At 44.1% G+C, this 24,164-nt stretch overlaps 2 protein-coding genes and 1 long non-coding RNA gene across 12 annotated transcripts in view; 1 reads left to right on the top strand and 2 right to left on the bottom strand.

The window, feature by feature from the left end:
- Nucleotides 1–229: 229 nt before the first annotated feature.
- Nucleotides 230–3,711, bottom strand: ADRA2A (adrenoceptor alpha 2A). The gene has a single exon (XM_010714708.4). The coding sequence runs from the start codon at nt 3,487–3,489 to the stop codon at nt 2,158–2,160; it is 1,332 nt and encodes a 443-aa protein (XP_010713010.1). The 5' UTR covers nt 3,490–3,711; the 3' UTR covers nt 230–2,157.
- Nucleotides 3,712–6,892: 3,181 nt separating this feature from the next.
- LOC146543883 (uncharacterized) lies at nt 6,893–15,223 on the top strand. 2 transcript variants are annotated; one of them, XR_014884875.1, is made up of 3 exons: nt 6,893–7,223; nt 7,547–7,668; nt 7,785–15,223. It is a non-coding gene; the product is annotated as an uncharacterized LOC146543883 (long non-coding RNA). The 2 variants fall into 2 exon arrangements; XR_014884874.1 differs by having other exon boundaries at nt 6,898–7,223; nt 7,581–7,668.
- SHOC2 (SHOC2 leucine rich repeat scaffold protein) overlaps nt 12,582–24,164 on the bottom strand; it is a 68,692-nt gene continuing 57,109 nt past the window's right edge. For all 9 annotated transcript variants that reach the window (XM_085229847.1, XM_085229845.1, XM_085229842.1 and 6 more), the window contains 5 exons: nt 22,844–23,032; nt 21,304–21,426; nt 19,096–19,233; nt 18,491–18,608; nt 12,582–17,121 (listed from right to left, as the gene is read on the bottom strand). In XM_085229847.1, coding sequence (XP_085085973.1) covers nt 16,913–17,121; nt 18,491–18,608; nt 19,096–19,233; nt 21,304–21,426; nt 22,844–23,032 — 777 coding nt within the window. In that variant the 3' untranslated portion in view covers nt 12,582–16,912. The remainder of the gene's footprint in view (nt 17,122–18,490; nt 18,609–19,095; nt 19,234–21,303; nt 21,427–22,843; nt 23,033–24,164) is intronic.

Raw genomic sequence — 24,164 nt, 5'->3', positions numbered from 1 at the left:
AAAGGAGGTGGGAAGAACAAGAAACACCAAGGACTCATTTGTTGCTCTGCCCCTGCGCAATGAAGCGAGCCATTGTTCCCTACCTGCTGTCACAAAGCCTTTCAGAAAGCACCACTGCTTTTCCCAACGTGTTCTTGTAGCAGTGTCAAAAGCAAAGCTGCCTGAGAATCGGTGAGCAGCTGGAAAAAATACAACACAGCTAAACAGATTATTCAGAAGGCTTTCACGCTTGATCTGTAAACACTCCTTTATTTATTAAAAATAATCATCCATTGTAGCAACCTCTGCTTGTGATTTCTGCTTTGTTTTTACAGTCAAGCACAGTTTATTTGCTTTCCTCACCTTTTGAGGATTCAACTCTGAAAACGCAAGTGAACGTAAACACTGCTCACCAGGTCCCAGGGTGCGTCCAGGCACCCTCTGAGTGAATACAAAGTCAGAAGGGAGCAAAATCAACACAACACAACCAAAAGTAAAAAGGTGCTGCTTTAAAGTCTCTTCCTGTGCACCACACAACCCTACAGAAGGCAAATCCGTCCTATACGTAAACTTTGCTTTCTCCAAACAGTTCCTACGATCTGTCATCGCTGAAGAGCTGAATGGGTGGCATTAGGGAGGCTTGCAGACTTGTTTATTAAGAGAGATCAGGAAGTTTTTCCTTTCAGCATTCTCCAGAAATTTCTCTATGGCAGAAGGATGTGACATTTGTTCTCTTCGTGTTTTTAATTTTGAGCAGAAAAAGCTGAAAGACGTTTCAAGAGAGGAGCGTAAAGGCAGCATTAACTCCCTCTCTTGCTCCAACCTCACAATATTTACACTTTGTGTTTTTTTTTGTTTTTTTTTTTAATTAAAAAAAAAAGCTCACACTATAAAGTACAGGGGAACCTGCCGGGAAGTTCCCCCTTTCAGAGCTTTGCCATATGTAAGACTGCAAGAGGGATGCTCCAGCATTTCCTAGGGTGGATGAGAGCAGCAGATTGCAAACTTAACTCTCCCTCACTCAGGAAACACAGTGGGAGTTAAAACAGCAGAAAATCAATAGAAACAAGACAGCGTGATATACGGAGCGCTGACGTTTGCTTTGAAATGTTATCTATTTACAGTCGGGGGTGGGGGAACCGAGTTAGCATTGAACACGCTTGGTGCTTCAATAGGTGTAAAATCAGCCGAGGGGAAGTTGCTGGGAGCTTGGCTGGGTCCCAAGCTCTGCACGGCGTGAGAAAGAGCCCTCAGCAGCCCTTGGGTGCCCGCCTGCACGGCAACCGCCCCGCAGCTCTGCTCCAGCTGTAGGGACATGGAAGTTATAGCTCAGCCTTATCATACCGCGGGCAGCACCGACTTCAACAGAACCAGGTAGGACAGAGAGAAAAGGAAAAAAGAAAATAGAAAAATGAAACAAACAAACAAACAAACAAAAACTAGTCTGTTGGGGAGTGTGATCCTCAGCTCTATAGCCAAAAAAAAGAAAAAAAAAATAGAAAAAAGAATAGCAGGACATTGGAAATGCTGGTAATATTATCCACCTGTCAGGCAGGGGAAATTGCTCTAACTCTTTGTTGGTTTTGAGTAAGGAGGATTTCACGGAATGGGAAGAGAAGGAGTTTTCAAGTGTCAAACACAATTAAAGCATTCACAGTTTCAAAGCTGCTTGCCTTACAGAAATTAAGACATTCAAATGCAGAGATACAATACTGTATTTTACAAGGGGGTTAAAATTAATTACATATACAACAGGAGGGAGGGGAGGGAGGGGAAGATACAACAAAATAAAAAGCCAACACCTCTGAAGGGGCATACTCCCTCTTTGCTGTTCATCTGTTCATCTCACGGAGCTGTGCGTCATTTGTCTTTAAAGAGTCAAACTGAGCAGTCATGAAAATATCCACTGAGAGACTCTGTGGCAAAAGAAAAAAACCTCACAAAGTAAACCGAGCGAATCGAAAGTCATCCTCCCCTGGGAGCTGAGTGCCAGGCTCAGACCACCACTTGCCTGCCGCTCCTTGCTGCCGCTGTTGGGCATTTCAGTGGGCTCATCTCAGGTTTGGAAGGCTTCCTGATCACGAGCTGAAGGAAACCATCCCATGCAAGCACAGCCCAAGAAGCCCATGCCTTACTCTCTTGCAAAGTCTTGAATTATTAGTTCTGCCCACAGGTCCTTCAAACGATTCTTTTCCTCTCTATCCTGCAGAGGATCCTTTTGAAGGCCCGTCTGAAGTCGTGGTTGAAAATGGTGTAGATGACGGGGTTTAAGGAGCTATTGCAGTAACCGAACCAGAAGAAGAACTTGAAGAGGGTGGCAGGCACAGAGCAGCTCTTGCAGACTGCAGTCAGCGTGTAGGTAAAGAAGAATGGGAACCAGCAGATGACGAAGACCCCAATCACCACCGCCAGCACGAAGGTGAAACGCTTCTCCCGGTTCTGCCTGCCCCTCCACCGGGACCCTTTGGTGTTCCTCTCCTCCTCCGTCTTCCTGGGCAAAGCGTCCCCAGGTTTAATCTGGCTCAGCTTAGTCTTGGTCTTCCCCCGCAGGGGTCTCTCCGACTTCTTGGGCTGGTTGTTCTCCTGGTGCTCAGAGGAGGAGGTTTCCTCCATATCTATGCCGTTGACCTCTCCCTCCTGCCCATCTCCAGCTCCGGCCGCTTTCTCCCCATTGAGCTGGGCTGAAGCTGGCAGGTCCTCCTTGTCAGCCAAGCCGTTCTGCTTTTTCTCCGGGCGCTCCGCCCTCTTGTTCAGCGGGACCCTGGTTCGCCTCTTGGCTATCTGATAGATGCGCACGTAGACCAGGATCATGATGAGGCATGGGGTGAAGAAGGAGCCGATGCTCGACGAGATGATGTACCACTTCTCGTCATTGATCTTGCACCCTGCCGGCCACTGGTCCACCTTCTGCCCGCTCTTCTTTTCTATGGAGATGAGCGGTGGGAAGGAGATGACGGCCGAGATGACCCAGACGATGAAGATGATGCACTTGATGCGGCGCGGGGTGCGCTTGAGGTTGTACTCGATGGCTTGCGTGATGGACCAGTAGCGGTCCAGGCTGATGGCACACAAATGCACGATGGAGGAGGTGCAGAACAGCACGTCCAAGGCCAGGTAGATCTCGCACCAGACTTTGCCGAAGTACCAGTAGCCCATCACCTCGTTCGCCAGGGAGAAGGGGATGACCAGCGTGGCCACCAGGATGTCGGCCGAGGCTAAGGACACCAGGAAGAGGTTCTGGGGGGCCTTGAGCGCCCGGCTGGTGAAGACGGCAATGATGACCAGGACGTTGCCGAAGACGGTGAAGAGCATGAGCAAGCCCGCCAGGCTGATGAGGGTGACGGTGGTGTGCAGGGGGTACGGCATGCTCCATCCCAGCCCGGCCCCGCTGTCGTTGAAAGTTCCGTTGGCGCCGGGAGGGGGGTAGCCCTCCTCCTCCTCCAGCTGCCGCTGGTACTCCATGGAGGAGAAGTGGCCCCTCTCCGTGAACGGGCGCTCCGGGTTAAACATCAACTCCGCTACGCGGCCACCCCCGCCCTTCGCCCCCTGCCCCACCCGCGCCGCTCCCGGCTCTCCGCGGGGCTCCGCGCTCCTACAGCGGCGCCTCCCGGGCGGGGGCTGAGCGGCGGCGGCCGGGGGGGCGCGGACGGGCGCGGCTCATGCCGGGCGCGAAGCGGAGCGGAGCCGGGGCTGCAGCCGGCGGAGGCTGCTCTGCTTCGCTCGCCGCGGAGCCGTTTTATAGCCCCGGATCAGGCCGGGGCTGCCGCGTCAGCCCCACGTGGGGAGCTGCCCCCGGTGCGCGCACACGCACACACACACACACACACGGACGCGGGCAGACGCGCTGCGCACACACACACAGACGCACATGCACACACAGACACACACACAGACCCCGCAGCTTAGCCTCCAGCGCCGACGGGCTCAACCCGTCCTCGCCCTGCACGCTGCCCCCGGCACCCGCAGCCCCTCTCCCACCCGCAGCCCTGACTACGACCCCTCCCCCCTCCCCCCCGAACATCGCAACCTCGCGGCGCGGTGCCAACCCATCCCGCACGGGCTCCGGGCCCCGCACGGCTCCCTACCTCCTCCCCCTCCCTCCCCCCTCCCCGCACACGCGGCCGTGGGGCTGCTTCGGGCCGCCGCGAGTGGGGATAACGCGAGGCGGGGGGAAGCAGCCGGGCGGCGGCCCCAGGCAGCGCGGGGGGGCAGTGGCACCTGCTGGCCGTCGCACCGCACTGCACGCAGCGGCCCTCGTGGCCGCAGCACCCACGCGAGGTCCCGACCCGCGGCACCCGAACGCCAGCACCCGCAACCGGCCCCGGGGGCTTCCTCCTGCCTCACCCCAGCTCCCCGCAGGCTCTCGCAGTCCCCCCTCCACGCAGGAGGATGGAGGCGGGCGGCAGCCCCGTGTCTGCACCACGGAGGGGAGCAGCCTCAGATCTCCCGTGTGCTGGCTTTGCCCCCCTGGGTTGCAGCAGCATCACAGAGCTGCGTTAGCAGCAAAGAGCAGTGGTGGCACACCTGGTGGCCGCCAGGTCTCAGCACGCACAGAATGCTGACCCGTACAGCCCCAGCTTTTACACTCATGAGCTCTCTGCTCTCACTTTTAGATGTCTCTAAGGATGATCAGGGTTCAGGCAGCTCTCTGTTAATCACCATGCCAGGTGCTTGAGCCAATAAAGGTATTTCCTGTGCAGGAGGGAGAAAGCCCTGTTCCCTCATCCCCACACTGTGCTATAAGCAGTGACACAAAGTACAGCCTGGAATGTGGGAGCTGCTGGGCACAGCCTGCAGGGCTGACACGGGTGAGAAGGCAGTGGGGGAGATGCCCATTTTGCAGATGCCAGCTGCAGAGAGTGCCTTCAAGTCTGTAAAGTGAAGCCACAGTGACACACACACACACACTTTCCTGTGTTCACTGACCTCCATCAGAGTAGGTGCGATCTGTAAAATCTGACCTCACACCACGGGGCACATGGAGACAGAGGGTGCAGGGACTTACCTGGGGCTGCAGCGAGGCTGGGAGTGCTGTGCTGGGACCTCATGCCTTTCTGGAGCACACATCGCATCCTCATGAGCCAAATTCCTCAACCTGGGCAGAATGTAGATGTAAATGATGAAACCACAACAGCTGCTTCAATTTTCTCTCTCCTTTTGTAGCTGGAAACCCCTCAGTCCCCCCTGAAGCTCAACCCAGCCACATCCACTCTGAACCGTGTCATCGAGAAAGCAGAGTTGGAGCCCCAGCAGCACCTGTAAGCAGCTCAGTAGCATCACATCTCCCTTTCAGCCTCTGTCCAGGTCATCTCACAGCTCTGCCACGATGGTGGGAAGCACCAGGGCTGGTGCAGACCCCCAGGATAGCCCCCAAGCACACCCACTCCTGCAGGAGGGCTGTGGTAGGAGTTCATCCCACGTTATGGTAATTATAACCTCCTCAGCACTCGGAGTCCTGGGATTTGGTGCATTTGTAGTCTGTGGAAGACTGTAGAGAAAAAGCTTAGGGAGGGGGGGAGGGAGAGGGGGGATAACAGTAAATAAAATTTTGATGTCAGTCCCCCGACATCCAGCTGCTCAGCGTTTGGATACATGCTGCTAACAAGGCTGATGAGAGCAGGCAGGGCTCTGCAACCCTGACTCCGTCAGCATGTGCCAGTGGGACAGCCCAGGAAGCTGTTCAAGCACCGAGAGCTGCAGACTCAGGGCACAGCAGAGCCATGCCAGAACGAACACTGTTTTTCCCTTTTTCTTTTGCTCTTATACCTCAGAAGGTGCTGTGGAAGAGGCACAGACCTCCAGCACTCAGACCTGGCCCCAATAGGTGTATTGTTGCCCAACAGCACCATCAGCCAAAGCACTGCCCATTTCCAGGAGGGCGGTGTGAGTGCTGTGATTCATCTTCTTTCAAAGGAAAAACAGAACACACTTCAAAATGAAAAAATCATCACAAGTGCGGCAGGCCTGGCCACCCCCTGTTCATCCCTACCAGCTGCTCGGGCACTTTGCCCTGCACACACGTACAGCCCCACAGTCCTCCCCTTCCCCACCCACTGCTATGCCGCAGATGTGCATTTTGCTTCTTTCCCTCCACCTCCCAGCAGTGCCTTCTGCAGAGCTTTGCAACAGGGTTTGCTCAGCCTTGGCTGTTGGCTGTGTTTCCCTGAGTTATTTGAACAAATGTATATGGAAGGAGCCGCAGGGACGGCACCCTGCTGCTGGCTGTGCAGAGCAGTACGCTGAGTATCACCAACCGTGGCAGATCCTCACAGCTAGCTCACAGCGTGAGACAGTCCCCATGCAACCACCAGCTCCTTCCATACTGTTTTGCAAACAGCTTTAAAGCCTTGCTCGTGTTTCCCCATGGGCCACACTCAGGTTGCCAGCCCTGTCGGGCAGGATTCTAAGCAGCAGGTTGGGTTGCGCAGCCCAATGCTGACAGCCAAGACAAACACTGCCGTGCTACCAGCTGCAGCGTGGTGGAGCTTGGGGCACAGGCACAGCGCTCATGTGAGCGTCACGTTTGTCCACTGCTTTACCTCCCTGTAAAGTGCCACTCAGGCACTTCATGCTGAGTGGGGAAAGTGAAGAAGAGAGGCTGGGTGCTGCCAGCTTTCCCTGCAGCCTTCCCTCAATGGGAGCAATCCCGTCCCAGCAGGTCACCTTCCACCAGCAGAGCCAGCCCGTGTTTCAGGCAACATTGAGGCTTCCTCTCTATAAAGCTTTTTGTTTCACACCTGGGACAGGTTAGCATTCAATTACTCAGCTGAGAAGCCATAACTCATTCCATCAAGTTGCTCTCCCTTGGGTCCCAGCCACATCTTTACCCTTTCCCTCCCTGCTCTTCACCATCTCCATCCAAAGCCATGTCAGCCATGCTCTAAGGCTGCAGCCAGCAGCACCCCGAGGCTGCATTGCCAACCTGGCAGGTCCCTGTCTCTGGTTGCTGTGGGGAGGGAACTGCATCCTCCACCCCTTCACACCCCAGGCGAGAGTTCAGCACCAGCGTTCCGTGCACGCCCACAGCAGGCAGGTTTGCTCAGTTTAACCCAGCTTGGCCAAAATGAACCCAGCATGGCAGTGCTGCAGGCGGGGATCAAAGCACTCCGGGTGGCAGCAGCACTTCTCGAAGGCTGAGCTGCACTGAGCATAATTGCCTGGAATTGCCGGGTTCCCAGAAAGCAGAGCACATTGGCGCAGCTCCACGAGGAGGGAGGCCACCAGGGAACACGGCGAGACTTGAGGTGCTTTCGTTTATTACTTATTTCACCATCTAGTGGCAAAAGCAAATAGCGCTGAGATATCATGCAGGAGCTGCAGCTGGACCTGCAGGGAAGCATCTCTCTGCGCCCCTGTCTGTCTCCCACCCTCCTGTAGCAGAGGATGGGGACGAGGATGCAGGGCAGCATCCAGAGCTGTATCGTTCCCCCAGTCCTAAACCACAGCCCTGCACAAGGCCCCTCTGACAGCCACCCCAGGACACGGTTCGGTGGGCACAGTGGTGATGGGCTGATGGTTGGACTAGATGATCTCAGTGGGCTTAACCAACCCCGACTCTTCTCTCCAGAGGTGGGGCTTCCATCCTTGTGCTTGGTTTGCAGATCCTGCGTGCAGGAGGGGAATCCATCATCCTTACTGAGCCTGTTTCCTCCTTGGCTACAATACAATTAACCCTGTACAGATTGCAAGGTACAACATTTTTTTCCTGTGAGGCTCAAATTAAGTTTAAACACCAGCATGTGATTTATTTGCTTATTCAGTACTATGACCTGCTTTTCAGCTACACGAAATCTCTCTCTCCCCAGGAAACATTTATCCTACCTGGGAACTGTATACTGAGGGCAATAATGTGTAACCAGGATAAAGCTCTCAGAGAAGGCAGGCTGGTACACAAGATACTGAGAGAAGAGGTATAGTGCATCCACACTTGTGCCTTTTTGATTCCAGTTTTCTTTTTCCCCACGAACACCAAAGGCAGCAAGGTAAGCTGCCACACAGAACGAAAGAGCAAAATAATCCATGTCTTGCTCTGAAGCATCACAGGAAACTAAGCGCATACACGCAAACATGAATCTCTGCTGCTACAAACACTCTTCCCTGCTTCGCTGAGAAGACAGAGCAAAGGGGAGAGGGAAAAGAGACATGAGCCGTTCAGCCTTCAGCACGAATTAATGAAGGGCAGGGTCATAGAAACAGAATACCCCGAGTTGGAAGGGACCCAACAAGGAACATCAAAAGTCCAACACTCGGCCCCACACAGGACCACCCAAAAATCAGACCATACGCCTGAGAGTGTTGCCCAGATGCCTCCTGAACTCCAGCAGCTCAGTGCCACGACCATTTCCTTGGGGAGCCTGTCCTGTGCCCACCTGATACTCAACCTGACCCTCCTCATCACAGCTTCATGCCACTGGATAGAAAGGGAAAACAAATTTGAAGAGATGCTCGATCTCTCAAGAGATGGGGAATACCAAACTTTCCTAACTCCAGTTTCCTTTCATTAAGCCCAAGCAGTTTGCTGGTTCACACCCACAAAGAAGTAGAAATTGCCACACAGTGCCTGAGCATTACATGAGGCATATCCCAACTGCACTGACAGGAAAACTGCAACCGGAATCAGGACTTCACCTCACCCTTCCAGTTCAGCCAGGTTAGAGGCAGCCCCCAAAACCCCAGAAAGCTCACAGTACATTTCAGCCGCTTTAACCAACAGCCCTGCAAACCTTTCTTGGCCTCACAGCCAGGAACTGAGCCTGGGCCACCCCAGAAAGCTCTCAGGTCTCCGAGCACCTCGCCAGCACAGCCCAGCAGGCCTCAGCAGCTAAAAACCACCTCTGATCCATCGGTACCACCTGGTGTGAATTGTCCTTCAGCTGAGCTAGGAACACGAGTGATAAGCAATGCTTTCATACATATCTTGAGAAAATCTAATTTTTGAAAAATAAATATTTATGGAGAATTAAATGTCTCTATGAAATGAGAATGACATTTTCTCATTAATATTTCACTAACCATTTAATTGTGGGAGCATGTGGGTTTTCCCAAAGCAAAAGCGATGAGCTTTAAGCATCACACATATTCCAGACCTCCGAGTACTGCTTAGTGCTGTGTCATCTCATGAACTAAGCCATTCTTCCTAAAAGGTTTGGACCACAGAATTTCTGAATTCAAACACATTCCTATCTGAGCTTCAATAGACAAACCATCCATCCTGTAGGTGTTCATGCACCAAAACCTTCCAACACACGGCACAGGGGAGGGCTGGCTGCACGGACCCACTCACCACTTGGCCCAACTTTTTTCTAGGAGATTTCCTCCAGCTACCCCTTCTAGGCAAACTTCCAGCTGCCTGAGGCCACTGGGAAGTGCACTGGTCCCCACACCAGCACCATGTGGGACTCCACATCCTGGCAGGCTGGCACAGCTCAGCAGACCCAAAAAGCGCTTTACTTGCAGACTAAGCCTGACATCAGAGCTGCCTCTTACCAGCAGCTCCCTGCCCAGCTGAACTTCTTGCCCTTTGCTTTGCTTGCTGGCAAGGGCAGATGACTCAAACTTCTTAGTTGTAACTCCCCACCCAGTTAAAATACTTGGCAAGGACAAAAAATGAAAATAAATTGAAGGGCATCTAACAAAGCTTAGGTCATAAAGAGGGAAGAGTTTTGCAGTGCTGTTCGTACCATGCTGCTTTCAAGCAGTGTTTTGAGATTTTCTTGAAAAAAAGACGTTTCCATTAAAATCGCACATGCTAAGTTTGGAAATCACTTCACATAGCCAGCTGTAACAACACAGGACAAAAAGCAAAGCAGCCAATGGGTCAACTAAAGAAACTATCAAAGGACAGCAAATTAAGGATTCGTTATGAGCTTTAACAAAGAAATACTTTACCAACAGAAAGAAAAGGATGGTGTTGTGGAAAGAGCTTTTAAAACGGAACACTTGTGTGCAATTTTGCAGATAGCATCTTACTCAGAGGGAGTGGGGTAGATTGATCTCTAAAGACTCTTAAAAGGTTTTGCAGTGGAAAAATAGTTGCAAGGCATACAGTCAGATAATTAACTGTGCAGCCCAGGCTGCCAGCTGCTCACTCAAATACTCCAGATGGCTCCTCCTCTAAAACATCATCATTTGATCTTGGTAATCAAATTATCTCCCACTCTTACAATCCTAAGTGAGGCAAGGCTCGTATAAAGAGATGATATATTTTATTTGACTGAGACGGTTTGCAAAAGCAATATAAATGAGCTTTCAAGGCACTCTGTCTCTTCTAATTGTATCAAAGCTCACCATCTCCAGCCCTTTAACACCTTTTCTCTTCCTGGCATAGGCTGCTGTTGCCACCACATCCAACCCAAAAGCACTGTCTGTGCTTGCACACCAAACACCAAGGCACAGAAATCCATAACTTCCCAGTGGGAGATGGGACATGCCACCGGACAGCAGCACTGGGAGACTCAGTATCCTCAAGCATGTAGGCTGGATTCATTACACCAAAACGCAATCCATTTGTCTCAGCAGAGTTGCCCAAAGTGACCGCCTGCGTGCTTTTTGAGGCCTTAATACAAACCTTAGGATACAGCGTGCCAGAAACAGAAATTTTCTTCTCTTTTCACTCATCTGGAGCTCTTCTGAGGCCAGGCTCATCTGTAGATGCATTTGAATAGAAACTGATCATGGCTGGCAAGGTCTCATCCTGGGAAAATGGAACCCAACCAGTGCAGTGCCAATCTACAACTGAAAAGGAAAATTAAACAACGATACCAGAAATTTCTCAATGCTTTCAGAAAACGTTGAGCTTGGACAGTTTAAAAAAGCCAGCTGAAACACTCAAAGTCACATCTTCCCAAACCATGCACTCTTGCTGCTATGAATACAGTTTTAAACTCTGGCAATATTTAAATCAACATCCTCGCATAAAGTTTGGTATCAATTTTGCTTCTCAAACCTACTCACAAGAGACGATAAAATCAGCGCTACCGCTGATCAGAGGAAACCATTTATTATTGCAGTGGGTGGTTGGCATCTGAAATCTAAACCCCAATCGGATCATTCTGTAGTAGGATTATTCCCCACCGAAATTTTGCACTAAACTTTATCACCCACTCAATTCCAGTTTTTCGTAACAGCTGCACTTTCATGTTACAGACTGGAGTGCAAAGAACAAAGCAGCTTGCTAAAGACTATGAATGGGGAAAAGGAGTCGGACCTGGGCTGGAAAACTATGGAGAAAATTAACAAGAATTATCCCAGAATGGATGAGTGTTTGTTTGAGCATTAAAAAACCTAGAACATGGCTTGATGGAAAGCCACTCTCCTTCATGAAAAATTGTGAAGAACAGTAAAAAAGCAAATGAAGAAGAAAGATCCTTCATAAATTTCTCACAATACAAGAACTGGGGATTCTCCAGATGAAATCAGGTGGTGTGGTTTGAAACAAACAGAAGGAAGCACTTTTTCACCCAGCATATAATTATATTGTACCATTATTAGACACAGGATGTTGTAGAGGCTAGAAGTAAATAGATTTAGGGAAAAGAAAAAAAAAAAAAAGAAAAAAGCACTTCTGTGAATTTGCCAAATTTATCAAGGGCTACTGGAGCTGATTCACTCTTGGCAAGCTCAACAGGCTCTGGCTGGCAAGATCTCAGTGGTATTCTAGAGGTGCAAGAGAGTGCCCTCACAGACCTAACCACCACCCAGTGTTGTTAGATGGGGAGAGGTGGGACACGGCCATCACCATGGCACAGGACAGCCACTGCTGGGGTGCACTAGGGAGCCCTCTGGATTCACCGAGCTCAGATCCCTACATCACAGCAAGAGGGATGTCCTCCACTTGGACACGGACTGCTGGGCAGCTGGATCTGATTCCATGCTACCATAGCAAGTACTTTGGTGTACAAGTACAAGTACTTTGGTGTCGTCCTCATCAAGGCCACATCTAAAAAGCTGAAGCCTTTATACTCTGATTTCAAAAGATGACAACCTATTTCTTTGTTCACAGGACATGACATAACCATGGCCTTCTTGAAACAGCACCTATCTCAGTGAGTTGTACGGAGCAAAAAAAATGCATTTCAGGTCTCTGTCATGTCATCTTTGACATACCTCCTTTTATTAAGCCAGAAGTTTAAATGCAGGTGGCTGCCTTGTAGGCAGCAATTTTACACTTACCTCAATTTTGTCATTGCTCAAGTGCATTTTGCACTAAAACCTGAGATTTATTTCCCTTTTCAGAGAAAGTTCTGTAGTTATTTTGCTTTATGCCTTCCTGTACTGTAGAAGAGTAAAAGATTCTACCAACATCTGCTTTATAAGGGTGTGTAATTTATCTCTTATGAATAGTTACTGTGAAGCAATCCATTAAGTTTCCTCTAATTGCTATGCACGAAAAAAAAAAAAAAAACCTCTATTATATTTGAAAAACCATCTTGTGAAGAGTTACCAGTATATAATGAGGAAGCATTTCTTGATCACTTGGGGCACTGCAAAAAGACAACATCCATCCAGCTCACGTTGGACTAGAAATACTAGAAAACTTCCAAAAGACTCAGCAGCAGCTCATTTACAAATATACTATTTATAATGAATGCATTGATACAGAATGACTCTTATAAAAAAGCAAGGCAATCTTTTATATAGACATAACAATCAACATTACAATAATTCAGATTAAAAGTACATTTTTGTAGACTGTTTACACTCTTGTTTAGCTTTTTAACCACAAAATTAGCGTGGTCTGGTATTTTTCCACAGTAAAAGTCCTGTGCAGTCCTGGTTAAGACCTAAACATCAGAATATTAAACATCATTTTCTGACCTTCGTCAGCATAAAAACAAAAACGACTTGTAGATACTATCGGTTGTTTGTAATTGTCCTCACCGTGCCTTGAAGTTTGTGTTGTGCAAATTACTGCCAACTGCACATCTAATTAGAAGCTATTCTCAGCATGCCAATTGGATACAACTGAGGTGTGATTTGACCATACGAAAGTTCTTAGTTGAATCCAGATATGAAGATTCTCCAGCTAAGTCTGTACTGATTCAGAAATTTAAATTCAAAACAAAACAAAACAAAAAACACTCTGATAAAGCTCTGTGATTTTTAAATAAAAGCTATTTTTCCAACTCCCAGGATCAGAGATGATACTTGAATTTCACGTGATACAACGGGTTTAAGTGCTAACCAGCCAGACAGTTTGAGTACTACTTTACTAAATCATGTACAAACACGACCTTCAAGAAGTCTGAACATGCACTTTCTCACACAACATCAGCAAAAGATGGACAAACTGCAGGGAAAACCTAAACCAAAAAGAGGCACTGAAGCAAATATTTTACAGCATAAATCTCTTTCCAAAAAGAGGCGTATGAATTTAGAAGTCTCCAATAGCATCTGACAAACTACAAAGTGCCAATCATACAGCTTCGTGGCCCAGCTTTACACGCAGCCCTTCTGCTGCATTTAGACTAGAAAATTTGTTTAGGAAGTTAAATACGGGACAAGAAGAGACAGAACTGTAATGGTTCTATGTAATACTATCTGAACTTAAAGAAAACATTTTTGCAGGGAATAACAGCTTTCTATTTAGCAAATTTAAATGCAATGCAACCAAAATGAGTCATAATGGCAATAAAACCCTCTCTTTGTTATTTAACACATCCCTAATCTGTTTTATGCCTTACCAAATTTCCATAACACTGTGTAGTCTGTAAGTACAGCAATTCAGCTTCTGCTATGTCAAGGCATGATTCAGGACAGTGTCTTTATAGAGCATATGTATATGCACATATTTTTATGTACATTGCAGGGAGACATTCAAAACAGATATAAAGGTCATTATTTTCACCCAAAGCAAAGATTGTCACGTTTTACCCCTGTAAATTATTTGGGAGATAACAGTAGGACAAGGCAGACAAAAATATGAGTATTTGGGAATGACCTGTTTCTGCGTTCTGCTTTGGAAGAAGCCCTAAGAGTTCATTTCACCACTCTGTCAATGCTTTCACACAAACATAGATACATATATACATGTATGTATGCATACATACACTTGTCAGGATGAAGTTATTTCCGTTCATATTTTAATTGATTAGGCCCAACAAAATATTTAAACACGTTGAAATAAACCAGCATGTGCCCAGTGTCATCAGGCATTAAATGCCATTTAGAAACCACACCAGTTAACAAGCCAGCATCGTGGCAAATGTAGAAGTCTGTTATGATCAGAACAGCTGGATCTGTATGGCTCTATCAATAGATCTGGAAATAAATCCATGTGTGCACATATGGAGACTTATGTGTGCCTACTCCCAATCCATTCCATATGGTTAATGTTTAAACTTTGGGACAATTTTAAAGAACATTTCAAATTTTCCCTTCAGAATGCATAAAATTAAACTTCTAAAACAGGGCTCGGGATTATCTGGCGTTGCAACAACCATACTGATACAAAGAGTTTGAAAAAATATCCTGTTTTTAATATAGTAATGAATTAAAACATAGCTTTATTTATCCCTATAAGTGTAATGAAAAGAATACTTTGTTTTTAAGCGAGTGTAACGAGCACTATTTCGGTAGCCAACCCATCCACAAGAATTTATGTGAAAGAGGGTGAGCTGCAATCATACAGTCATGAACCATGTACCTTAACAAGGTGAATAACTGACGTATTTACAAACTAAGCAAATTTAATCCTGTCAGCTCTTATAAAAATGAGATTGAGGAGCAGACATGGAATGAGACCAAGATGCCTGACAACACAAGGGGTCGCCACTTTTGTTTCAAAGAACCATATTCATCAATCCATTTTCCCCCAGTGACCCGAGGGCACAAATGTGGGTTTAGAAGTATATTCCAAAGTTAGATTACAGTCTTGAAATTATGCATCTCGCAGCATCTTCATATTTTAACACCTTAATGCTGAGAAAGATTAACTTCAGGCAGAACTGTACGAAAATAGCCTTTTATAAACTAAATTCTAAACTGAAAAGCTACAGTAGATGTAAAAAAGAAACAAGGGGGAAGAGGGGAAGAGGTGGGGGCAGAGAGTGATTGTGTGAGAAAGAAAAGAATATTACTTAGTAAAATCCAGTGACATCTACAATAGTTTTACAGCACATTTAAGCCCTCTAAGGTTTTATATCTCCACCTGCCTTCCATTTAAAACTTACTCCTTGTTAATGAAAAGACATAAGACAAAACAGAATGCAGTGCTGGGGAAAAAAAAAAAAAAAAAAAAGCAAAACTAGATCAAGGCAATACATGTAAGTAAGCATGCCTGAAAGCCAGAAATAACATTCCCCCAAGCTTCTGCGCATGAAATACATTTCTCATAGCATCAGCTGATTTGATTTTGTTCAAAGTCCTCTAAACCACACTACCCCAGCAGCAACTCCAGCGAGTACGAACTGGACAGCTCTTTACTAAACGTGGAATGGTGGAATGCAACCGCCTCGAGCTCCTGCCCTCCTGGAAAAGGGCAACTGGCCCTGCAAGTGCAGCAACAGCATACGTTTCCCTGAAGTGTCTTCTGCCCTGTGAGCAACCAAGGAAGTTGCAGTAAAACTGAATGTCTACTACTCACAGTGTTTCTCTCGAGCTATCGACAGCGATGCACAAATGAAAAAGGTGCCTCTTTTTTAATAGATCGGTTTAATACTGAAACAGATAGGATGAAGTTAAAAAAAAAAAAAAAAAAAAAAGAATCATCAAGATACTGAACTGAATATTTTGAAGCAAGTGCCCCAGCTGTGGGGAAAAGTGCATTTAGTTCAGCAGCAAAACAGCACAGTGTGAAGATATTGTGCTTGGACACAGAAGTTCCATAATGGAAGGAGGTACAAGGCAAGTCAAGATATAAAACCATAGTACATTGTTACCAACTTTAAAACTTACATATATTGCAGTGTTCAAAAGTAAGACACATTCATTTATTGTACAAGGACTATAAGGAATCCTTAAAATTGCCTGTTGTAGTTTATGACTCAACACTGTAATAAAAGTGTACATATATATTATTTTTGCCACTTAACTGTACTGTTAGACCTCGTGGAGTCGTTACTTCACAAAAAAGAAAACCGCTTCTCGCTGAGTACACTCCGTGTTTTCACCAATCTGAAAAGGTTTACTTGTGCTAGAAAAGACCAATCGCAAAAGGCTCAGTTCAGATATGTTATGCCTGCAACTGATAATTCAGGGAAGCAAGACTTAAAAGAATTCAAGCTTTTTTTTTTTTTTTTTTTTTTTCTCCTTTTGTTTTGACTGCATCCTTTTCACCTGCCAGTTGTTCTGATGAGTATGTCTTTACTATACAAACCGGTTGATAAAAATTCATCAGCAGAGGCATATAAATTCTAGATATGATTGATTAAAACAGAGCAAATCAAAATAAAACAAAATCCAGTGATTTACTCTGACTGTAAACAATATAAAAACACCATTTGCTTCAAATCTCAAAATAAGTTAAAAGAAAATCCCAACCTCAGGACACGTGACCCTTTCAGGTTTTGACACACACAAAAAAAAAAAGAGGGATTAAAACAGAAAAGTTCATTATATAAAGGTTATATGTTTCTCTTAACTGAAAGTAAATCTAAGCAAAACTATCTTTGTCCCTTAAATTTAACTTTGAGTTCATTGGCAATTGCTTTAAATGAACTGGCATGTCCAGGTTACTCAACTTCCATCAAATTCAGCAAAGAAAACTTAGACAAGCATTTTTACAGATAAAAAAAAAAATCTAAATGGCTATGATTCCTCTATTAGCAGAAACACATAATGCAGTCTTAAATTTGCCGTTTTATATTATTTATATATTTATATATATATAATATAATATAAACCACATATATTATATTATATATACATATGCAGACAATTAAAACATTAATGCAGTTTGTATTTTTGTACAGTGTATTGGACAATCCGATTAGCATCAGACCATGGCACGGTATGGTCCCTGCATCTTTAGGAACTGAATGATGAAAGAGGGTCCTCCTGCAACAATCTGAGGCGGAAGGTGGCTGAGTGGGCAGTTCTCAATACTCATTATTGACAGTTTGCTGCAAAGAGCCAGCTCAAAGGGGAGGCTGTGCAGATTGGGGTTGTCATTCAAATACAGTTCTTCCAGATTCTCCAGTGTACCTGGTTAAAATAAAATAATACAGAGAAGAATGTTTTGGTTCACGCACTGTTAGAAGCTTTAAGTCCACTTGGAAACTTCACAATGTAAAATCTAGAGTCAGTTACTCATCTAAAGTCCTATTTTCAAGCCCAGTAAGTTCTCTGTTCGCAAGCATTCGAACGAGAGCCATATCTGCTTTAGTTTTCCTGTGAAAAGGGCCATTAAAATATCTCCTGTAGACAGCAATTGAAAATATGCAGAGTAACAGAGCAGATAGGGATTTTTACCTTAACTGTTCAGCCCAGCACTTTGCAAATGCAGGCAATGGTGAAGAGCTACCAAATTAGAAGGGTCTAGAAAACATTCATACTACATAGTAGCTACCATTGCTAATAAAATATCTATATCATAGCTATCACATTTATTAGAAGCTTAAGATATAATTGTGATGTGCCACAGGAAGAAAGCAGGAGAGATCACAGCAGTAGATTTACTAAATGCAAGAAACCCATGTGTGAAATTCCTTCTGAATCCAAATTTTACAACATCTCTACTACAGATACTGTAATACAGATTAACCAGATGTTTGAACATGGAGTAAAGTTTCTGAAGATTTCAATTACCACCACGGCAATCGATTATAAAAATAAACATACAACTTTGAAGTACACTGCAAACATACAAGTTTGCACACACACAATCCTCCCCCCATCTTACACCTATCACACCATATATGTCTTCTATGCCCTGATAATCTATTTCATTTCCCATAAGAGAAAGAGCAGAAGCCAGGGCTTGATGGCTGACTGAATAAAACAATCCCGTTTCTCCCCTTCTTTCCTTAGATCTCTTCCATTCCTACTCTTATCTCCTCAAGACAAAAAAAAAAGCAGTATGATGCTTTACAAACAGAATTATGTGCAGAGAGACTATCAGCAGAAATGTTTGCTTCAGTTGTCTACAACTTGCACAAGATTTTTGTCTAAACCACAGATTTAGAATATGACTTATACATTTCTTTTTAACGCTGACTTCTTTCCAAGAATAAGAGTAGGCCTTTGACGTGATCAATACTATGTAGAAAAATGGCATCTCACCATTCCAAGTTAGGTGTGTGTTTGGCAGCTCTTTGCGGAGCAGCTGAAAAAAGCTAGACCATTTATTTCAGTACAGTTCAGAGAGATAAAGATCACACATTTATAGTGCTGTTTCAGTGGCACATATTTCATGTCAGGTTGTGTATATCTGGAAGTTTCACATGAATTTTGCGGTCTCTACTTGTGAGTACAATAGATGTCTATCTTCTGTGTTAGTAACTGCTTTGGTTCAGCCACACTACACAAAAAGAAAAGGAACATTATTAAAGAAGAAAAAAAAAAAAAAACTTACCAATTTCCTCAGGAAGGTGTGTGAGAAGATTCTCTCCAAGCCCAAGGTGAGTCAGATTGGTAAGGTGACCGATACCTCTGGGAAGGGTGGTCAACTGATTATTAGTCAGAACCAATTTCTAAGGGAAAAAAACCCACATTTAAAAAAATTAACTTAACTTGTGTCTTCAAATAACAGCAAATAACAAGATATATAGCTTATCAAGTGACGAATTCTACCCTCCTGCATTTGAACCAAAAAAATCTTCTGCTCTGCAACATTTCAAACCTTTACTAAACATAAAAATAAAATAGTGCACAGTAAAACATACGCCTTCTATCTTAAATATGAAAGGTTCATGAACATGACTGAAACCACAGAAGCTATTCCTGTGGTAGAAGTGTACTCATAGGTTAAGCTCTTGAAAATTTGTTTGTTCAAAATTAACGGATTAATCTGTGGAAAGAATTAGTGGGGACAGACTGCAGAGGAAGTCACACAAGATTCTTAACTCTTGGTTCTATATCCAGTCCCATATAGTTTCCCTCATTAAACTAGCTGTAATTAAGTTAGTATGGTGTAAACTAAGGACATAAAATGTTAATCTCTGTCAATTATTGTTTCACCTGCAGATCCTTGAGGTAAGCTATTTCATTTGGCAAGGATTCCAGTTTGTTTTCCTCTAGGTCTAGCTCTCGGAGTTTCCGGAGATTTCCAATTCCATGGGGAAGTTTTTTTAGGAGATTATTTGACAATATAAGAACCTTAAAAAAGAGACAGAATTTCAGCAATGCAATAAGTAAATAAGAAGTCAGGATGTGTAACAAGATAGGATCTTTCTGAATTTTCAAGTAGTGAAGTCCAAGACTAGCCTACACTCAAATTATGTAAAAGATGTAAATACACACACACACACTTTTTAAATCTTACTGTTACAAATACATAATTCTATTATATAATTATTACAAATATTATTTTACATAACAATAATAAATGTAAGCCAAAAACAAAGCACACCTTATTTGTTCAAGGAAAGTAAAACTACTTTTTCCTGTACTTCCCTATCACTTTGATACCCTTTCTCACAGCTATTTCAAAGCCATACTTTACACACTTTGTTGTAATTTCCAGGTCCTCCTTGAAAAGCAACATGCTTCCTTTTTTTCCCTGCGTCTCTTTGGGTTGGAATAGCAGCAAGTAAATGCAAGGATCAGAGCACCTGAGCAGCACATTGCAAAGATATTCACTGGTCTGCTACTACACACTCACTTTTCCCTAAGTGTTATCTTCTTTTATTTCTCCTTTCTAAATTGGAAATCCTGCATTCAGGAAATGTATTCTTATTTGCAATGTCAATTAACAGAGTTACTCATTAAGCCACAACTCATACTAGTGTATTGTTTTTCACCAAAGAAGTCCAGTAGTCCTTAGAAGAAAAAAAAAAAAATCAAGCTTCATAACAACACAGCAAGAAGAAATGTAATCAATCACTGTCTAAACAATAGTATTATCTAGTGATTTAACAAGGCACACCAAGACACCAGTGTGTGAAAGTGCACCAGTGCAGACACTCATCCTGGCTAAGCCAGCCAGGGTTACAGATGCTGAGGATCTAACTATCCCAGTTTTCACTACTTCATGGAGACTGGAAAAACTGAGGGCAGGAAAGAATAAAAAACAAGGCCAAAATGAAAGTGAAAATCAAAGTGAATAAAAATAAAAAATTTAGCATTAGCACGAGCAGTGTTATGGTGGCTTTCCTTTATGTGCTAAGACACATAATGGTTAGAATAATAATGCTATATTCGCAAATCAAGAAACAAAGGCAGGAACAAAAAATATTACCTACATGCAGCACAGCTGACTTAGCACTGCTGTGGGAACCTTAACTTTAGAGTAAACACTGCCTAAATAGCTTTTCGCATTTATTCCTTAATTACAGAGAAAGCTAGCAGTAATGGCTTTGTGGACAGCCCAGCTCTCCAGCTTCAGCAGCCGGCAGAGCACTTGCAAATCCAGCTGTCAGGTGTTAACACCTTCCCCATCAAATCAGCCAGAGCCTTAAAGAAAGCTGAACTGCTTAATAGCTACTGCTCTGTCATATCCTTTTGCCACGACTCTGGGAATTATTAATCACTCAGAGCAGCCATCGCACTGGAAATCATTGTTTTCAAACATGATATTTGCTACTGTCCTTTAACAGACTTTTTCCAGTGACTCTCAGAGGCTGTGAAGTCACCTAATGACATGTCAGAGCTACCTGAACAAGGACCTCTGTCCTTACATCCCTCCAAGATGATTATGTTTGACTGTCTCTGCTGATGTTACCTTGGGAAACAGGACTAAGAGACAAGACAGGTCTAGTTCATGACTTCCAAGCTCTTCTCCCTTCAGGGTTGAGGCGATTTCCCACCCAGCTGCTTACAGGGTTCACAGTGCAGCCATCTCTGACTGCAGACCATTTCACTACGTTTTTCTGACCCCTTTGTTTCCATGCTGGTGTCCCCAGGAATCAAACCCAGCCCAGTGCCATTTCATTTCCAGCACTTTCTGTTGAAAATATTTTTCTTTCCACACAGTTGAAAATACATCTGCACTTAACCCTTTGTGCACATTCACCTAGAGCCTGAAGAAGAACATTCAAAAAGCCATACACAACAACCACAGACAGATTAAAAACAGCTATTCAAATTATTCAAATAGCATACCTGTACATACTTATTTGGTCTTATTTGACCAAAAAAAAAAAAACAAAAAAAAAAAAACATTACTTAAACCTGGAGTAGAAAATGTCTATTGGTAGGGATTCAAGTAGTCGTTCATATTCTTCTCACCTCAAGAGAAACAAGCCCAGACACATCCTCAGGGATCTTTGTGAGTTGGTTGGTTGCTAAGTTCAGTTCTACCATACTAGTCCAAGTCCCAAAGTCCAAGGGGAGAGAGGTCAGCTGATTGTCCTGAGATTTAACACAGCGAACAATTAAGGTCTGCATTTGCAAGAGACCAACAAGGCATTTGAGTCATTAAACTTCAAAAGAAAATAGCAGCTAATTACATTAGAATAAAATGGTAACAATTGGTCAAATAACTTTTAATTCCTCAGAATGTAATAAGCAGTCCGAATTTACAGTTGCAGAATTGATTGTGTGTTACCAACAAGAACTGAAATGGAAAACTTAGAAGTACATAATTCAAAACATTTCATGCTCCAGTAGTTAAAACATTTTTCATTTTGTTACAGAATACAATGGAGAGAAAAAAGAACTGCAAATTCACCGTAATGTACAAAGCTGTTATCAGCAATGCTGAAATACAAAGAATACACAGAGCTTGCTAGGAAAAAAAAAATTACAAAAAGTCCTCCTCTTTCAATCTGTTCAAAAAATAAGAAGTCGATAAACAACATAAGCAAAAACATTACTCAAGGCTCTGACTTGGCTGAGCTGGGGCACAAGGAGCAGCCAGCAATGCTTCATAGCTCAGTCTGGAAACAATAGATACATGGGGCTTAGGAGAGTAAAGAGAGAGGGGAGTAAAGAGAAAAAAAAAACACAGGGGAAATATACCTTAATGGCTCAGAATAAAAGCATCTTAAACTAAACATCTTTGTGCTCAAAATGCTGCTATATTTGATCTACATCAGACACCATGAAGTAATATATCTGCATGTATGTATGTATATATGTATGTCATACAAAGTACTGGTAAATGTGAAATTACAGATGGCTAAATGATTTAAAAAATGGTAATAAGGCAAATTGAGAATCCATGTGTGCCAAAAAATATTTAAAAAAAATAGTTGCTGAGCATAACTACTGCTCAAACATACCTTTTTAATAAGTTGTTTTAAAAACTTAAAACAAGCCCATTCATTGAAAGATGTCACCTCTTTTCCCAGGTTCTCATCACTCTGTGTGTACATAGCATACACATAAAGGTCCTCTTTCCTATGTGCTCTACAGCTACTGCCAAAATTCTCCGAATTTAGACTTTGAAATAAAATATTCCAAAGATATTTTACGTAATTTTGTTTTTAGCCTGAACTGCAACAGTGCAGAGAGGAGGAAAGAAGTGTGTTACTCTGCATGCTCATGCCCTATTTGAACATTAAAGAACTTTGCAGCCCACTTCATTGCTGTTCATATTCCTGCAAACATGATAACCGTGTAAGCAACAAAAATGAAGACAGATCAATAACAGTGTGACAGTACATTTTTTAAACTAATCCAGAATTGCTTCTATATCTAAGGGCAGCAGTATCTACTCAATCATGATAAATTCATTCCTTAAATCATTATGCTTGCCAGAATTAATGGAATAGGAAACAGTGCTCCTCATTGATTTTACAAACTGTAGCATGTTTCTGTGCCTCACCTTCATGTTCAGCTTACTTAATACTTTAGCTCTAGAGAAAATTCCAAAGGGGATTTTATTGATGCGGTTGTGCTCCATGTTGAGAGAGTAGATTGTGGAGAACTGGGACGGGCCACCCACAGGATAGGACTGGAAGCAGTTCCTGGCCAGCGTTAAACTAGTCAGCTTGACAAGGCTGGATAAAAGACCCTGTAGAGAGAAGAAAACCACCCAGGATCTTAGGACAGATTTATTTGAATACATCTCTTTTTCCTCATGGGTCTAACTAGAAATGCTATCCCCCAAGTCTAAATGAGCATTGCAACACTCAAACCACTGTTAAATCTGATAAAACTTCCAAGAGCAGCAAACTCCCCTTGCAGTTGTTAGCCTTCACCTTGTTTCCTCTGTTCTGCTTATATACTTCCATATATAAAAAAAGCAAACATATCACACCTGAAAGCTCAGGAGGTTTTGTAACTTTCTTGTCCTCCAAACGGAATTTTCTAATAACACACTGCTACCTCTTGGGCATCTCTGGCAGCGGTGTGCCCATCCTCATGTCCGGGCTCTGAAGGAGCGCGGCCTACACTGCCGAGCTGAGCTTCCCTTAACCTTGCTCACAGATGACGGCGAGGCCCAAAGAACCACCAAATCCAAGCACGACTTCTCAAAGGTGTATTTGATACTTCGAATTCCAACCTTTGTAATTTAATAACAACTCATACTGTGAATGCAGTATGGGCTGAGATAGAGGTTTCTTTTTAGGCCACAGCAGTTTCAGATACCTGGACAGACCAGAGAAGAATGCAAAGCTTTTGGAAATTCCCTTTTTTTTTTTTTTTTTCTTTCCTGTTTCAAAAATATCCCTAAATAGTTATTGCTCCACCTGTCTTGTCTTCAAAAATAAAAGCAAAACCCCAGAGCCAATTTGGTAGCAATGGTTGCCCAATGAGTCCACAGGCTCATTGTGCCCCTTCATAATCCAAGCACACTCTGAAATTTCAGCAGCAAAGATCAGAGTTTATGTTAGATACGTGCCAAGCACGCTGCTGGAACCATAGGGATGAATAATGAGAGCTAAATTACTGCTGAAGTGTCACCTTGGCTTATTACTATGCCAATTTGAATTCAGCTCCATTTGCTTAAGTATTACAGAAATTGGAGATTTATGCATGGCATTACATACCATAAATAATGCAACATCTGCAATCAGGAAAGAGCGGTAACAAGATAATGATTCCAACCCTATTTCCAATATCAGTATTTCTGAACTGCTCTACGTGCACTGTAAGAACTTTAAGAATATGGTTTTGTTGCCTTGATCAGGGAAGACTGGGTA

Source organism: Meleagris gallopavo, chromosome 8 (assembly GCF_905368555.1).
Source record: "Meleagris gallopavo chromosome 8, MGAL_WU_HG_1.1, whole genome shotgun sequence".
Classification (NCBI taxonomy): domain Eukaryota; kingdom Metazoa; phylum Chordata; class Aves; order Galliformes; family Phasianidae; genus Meleagris; species Meleagris gallopavo.
Note: the sequence above shows the minus strand (reverse complement) of the source record. Positions and strands in the feature narration are given on the sequence as shown.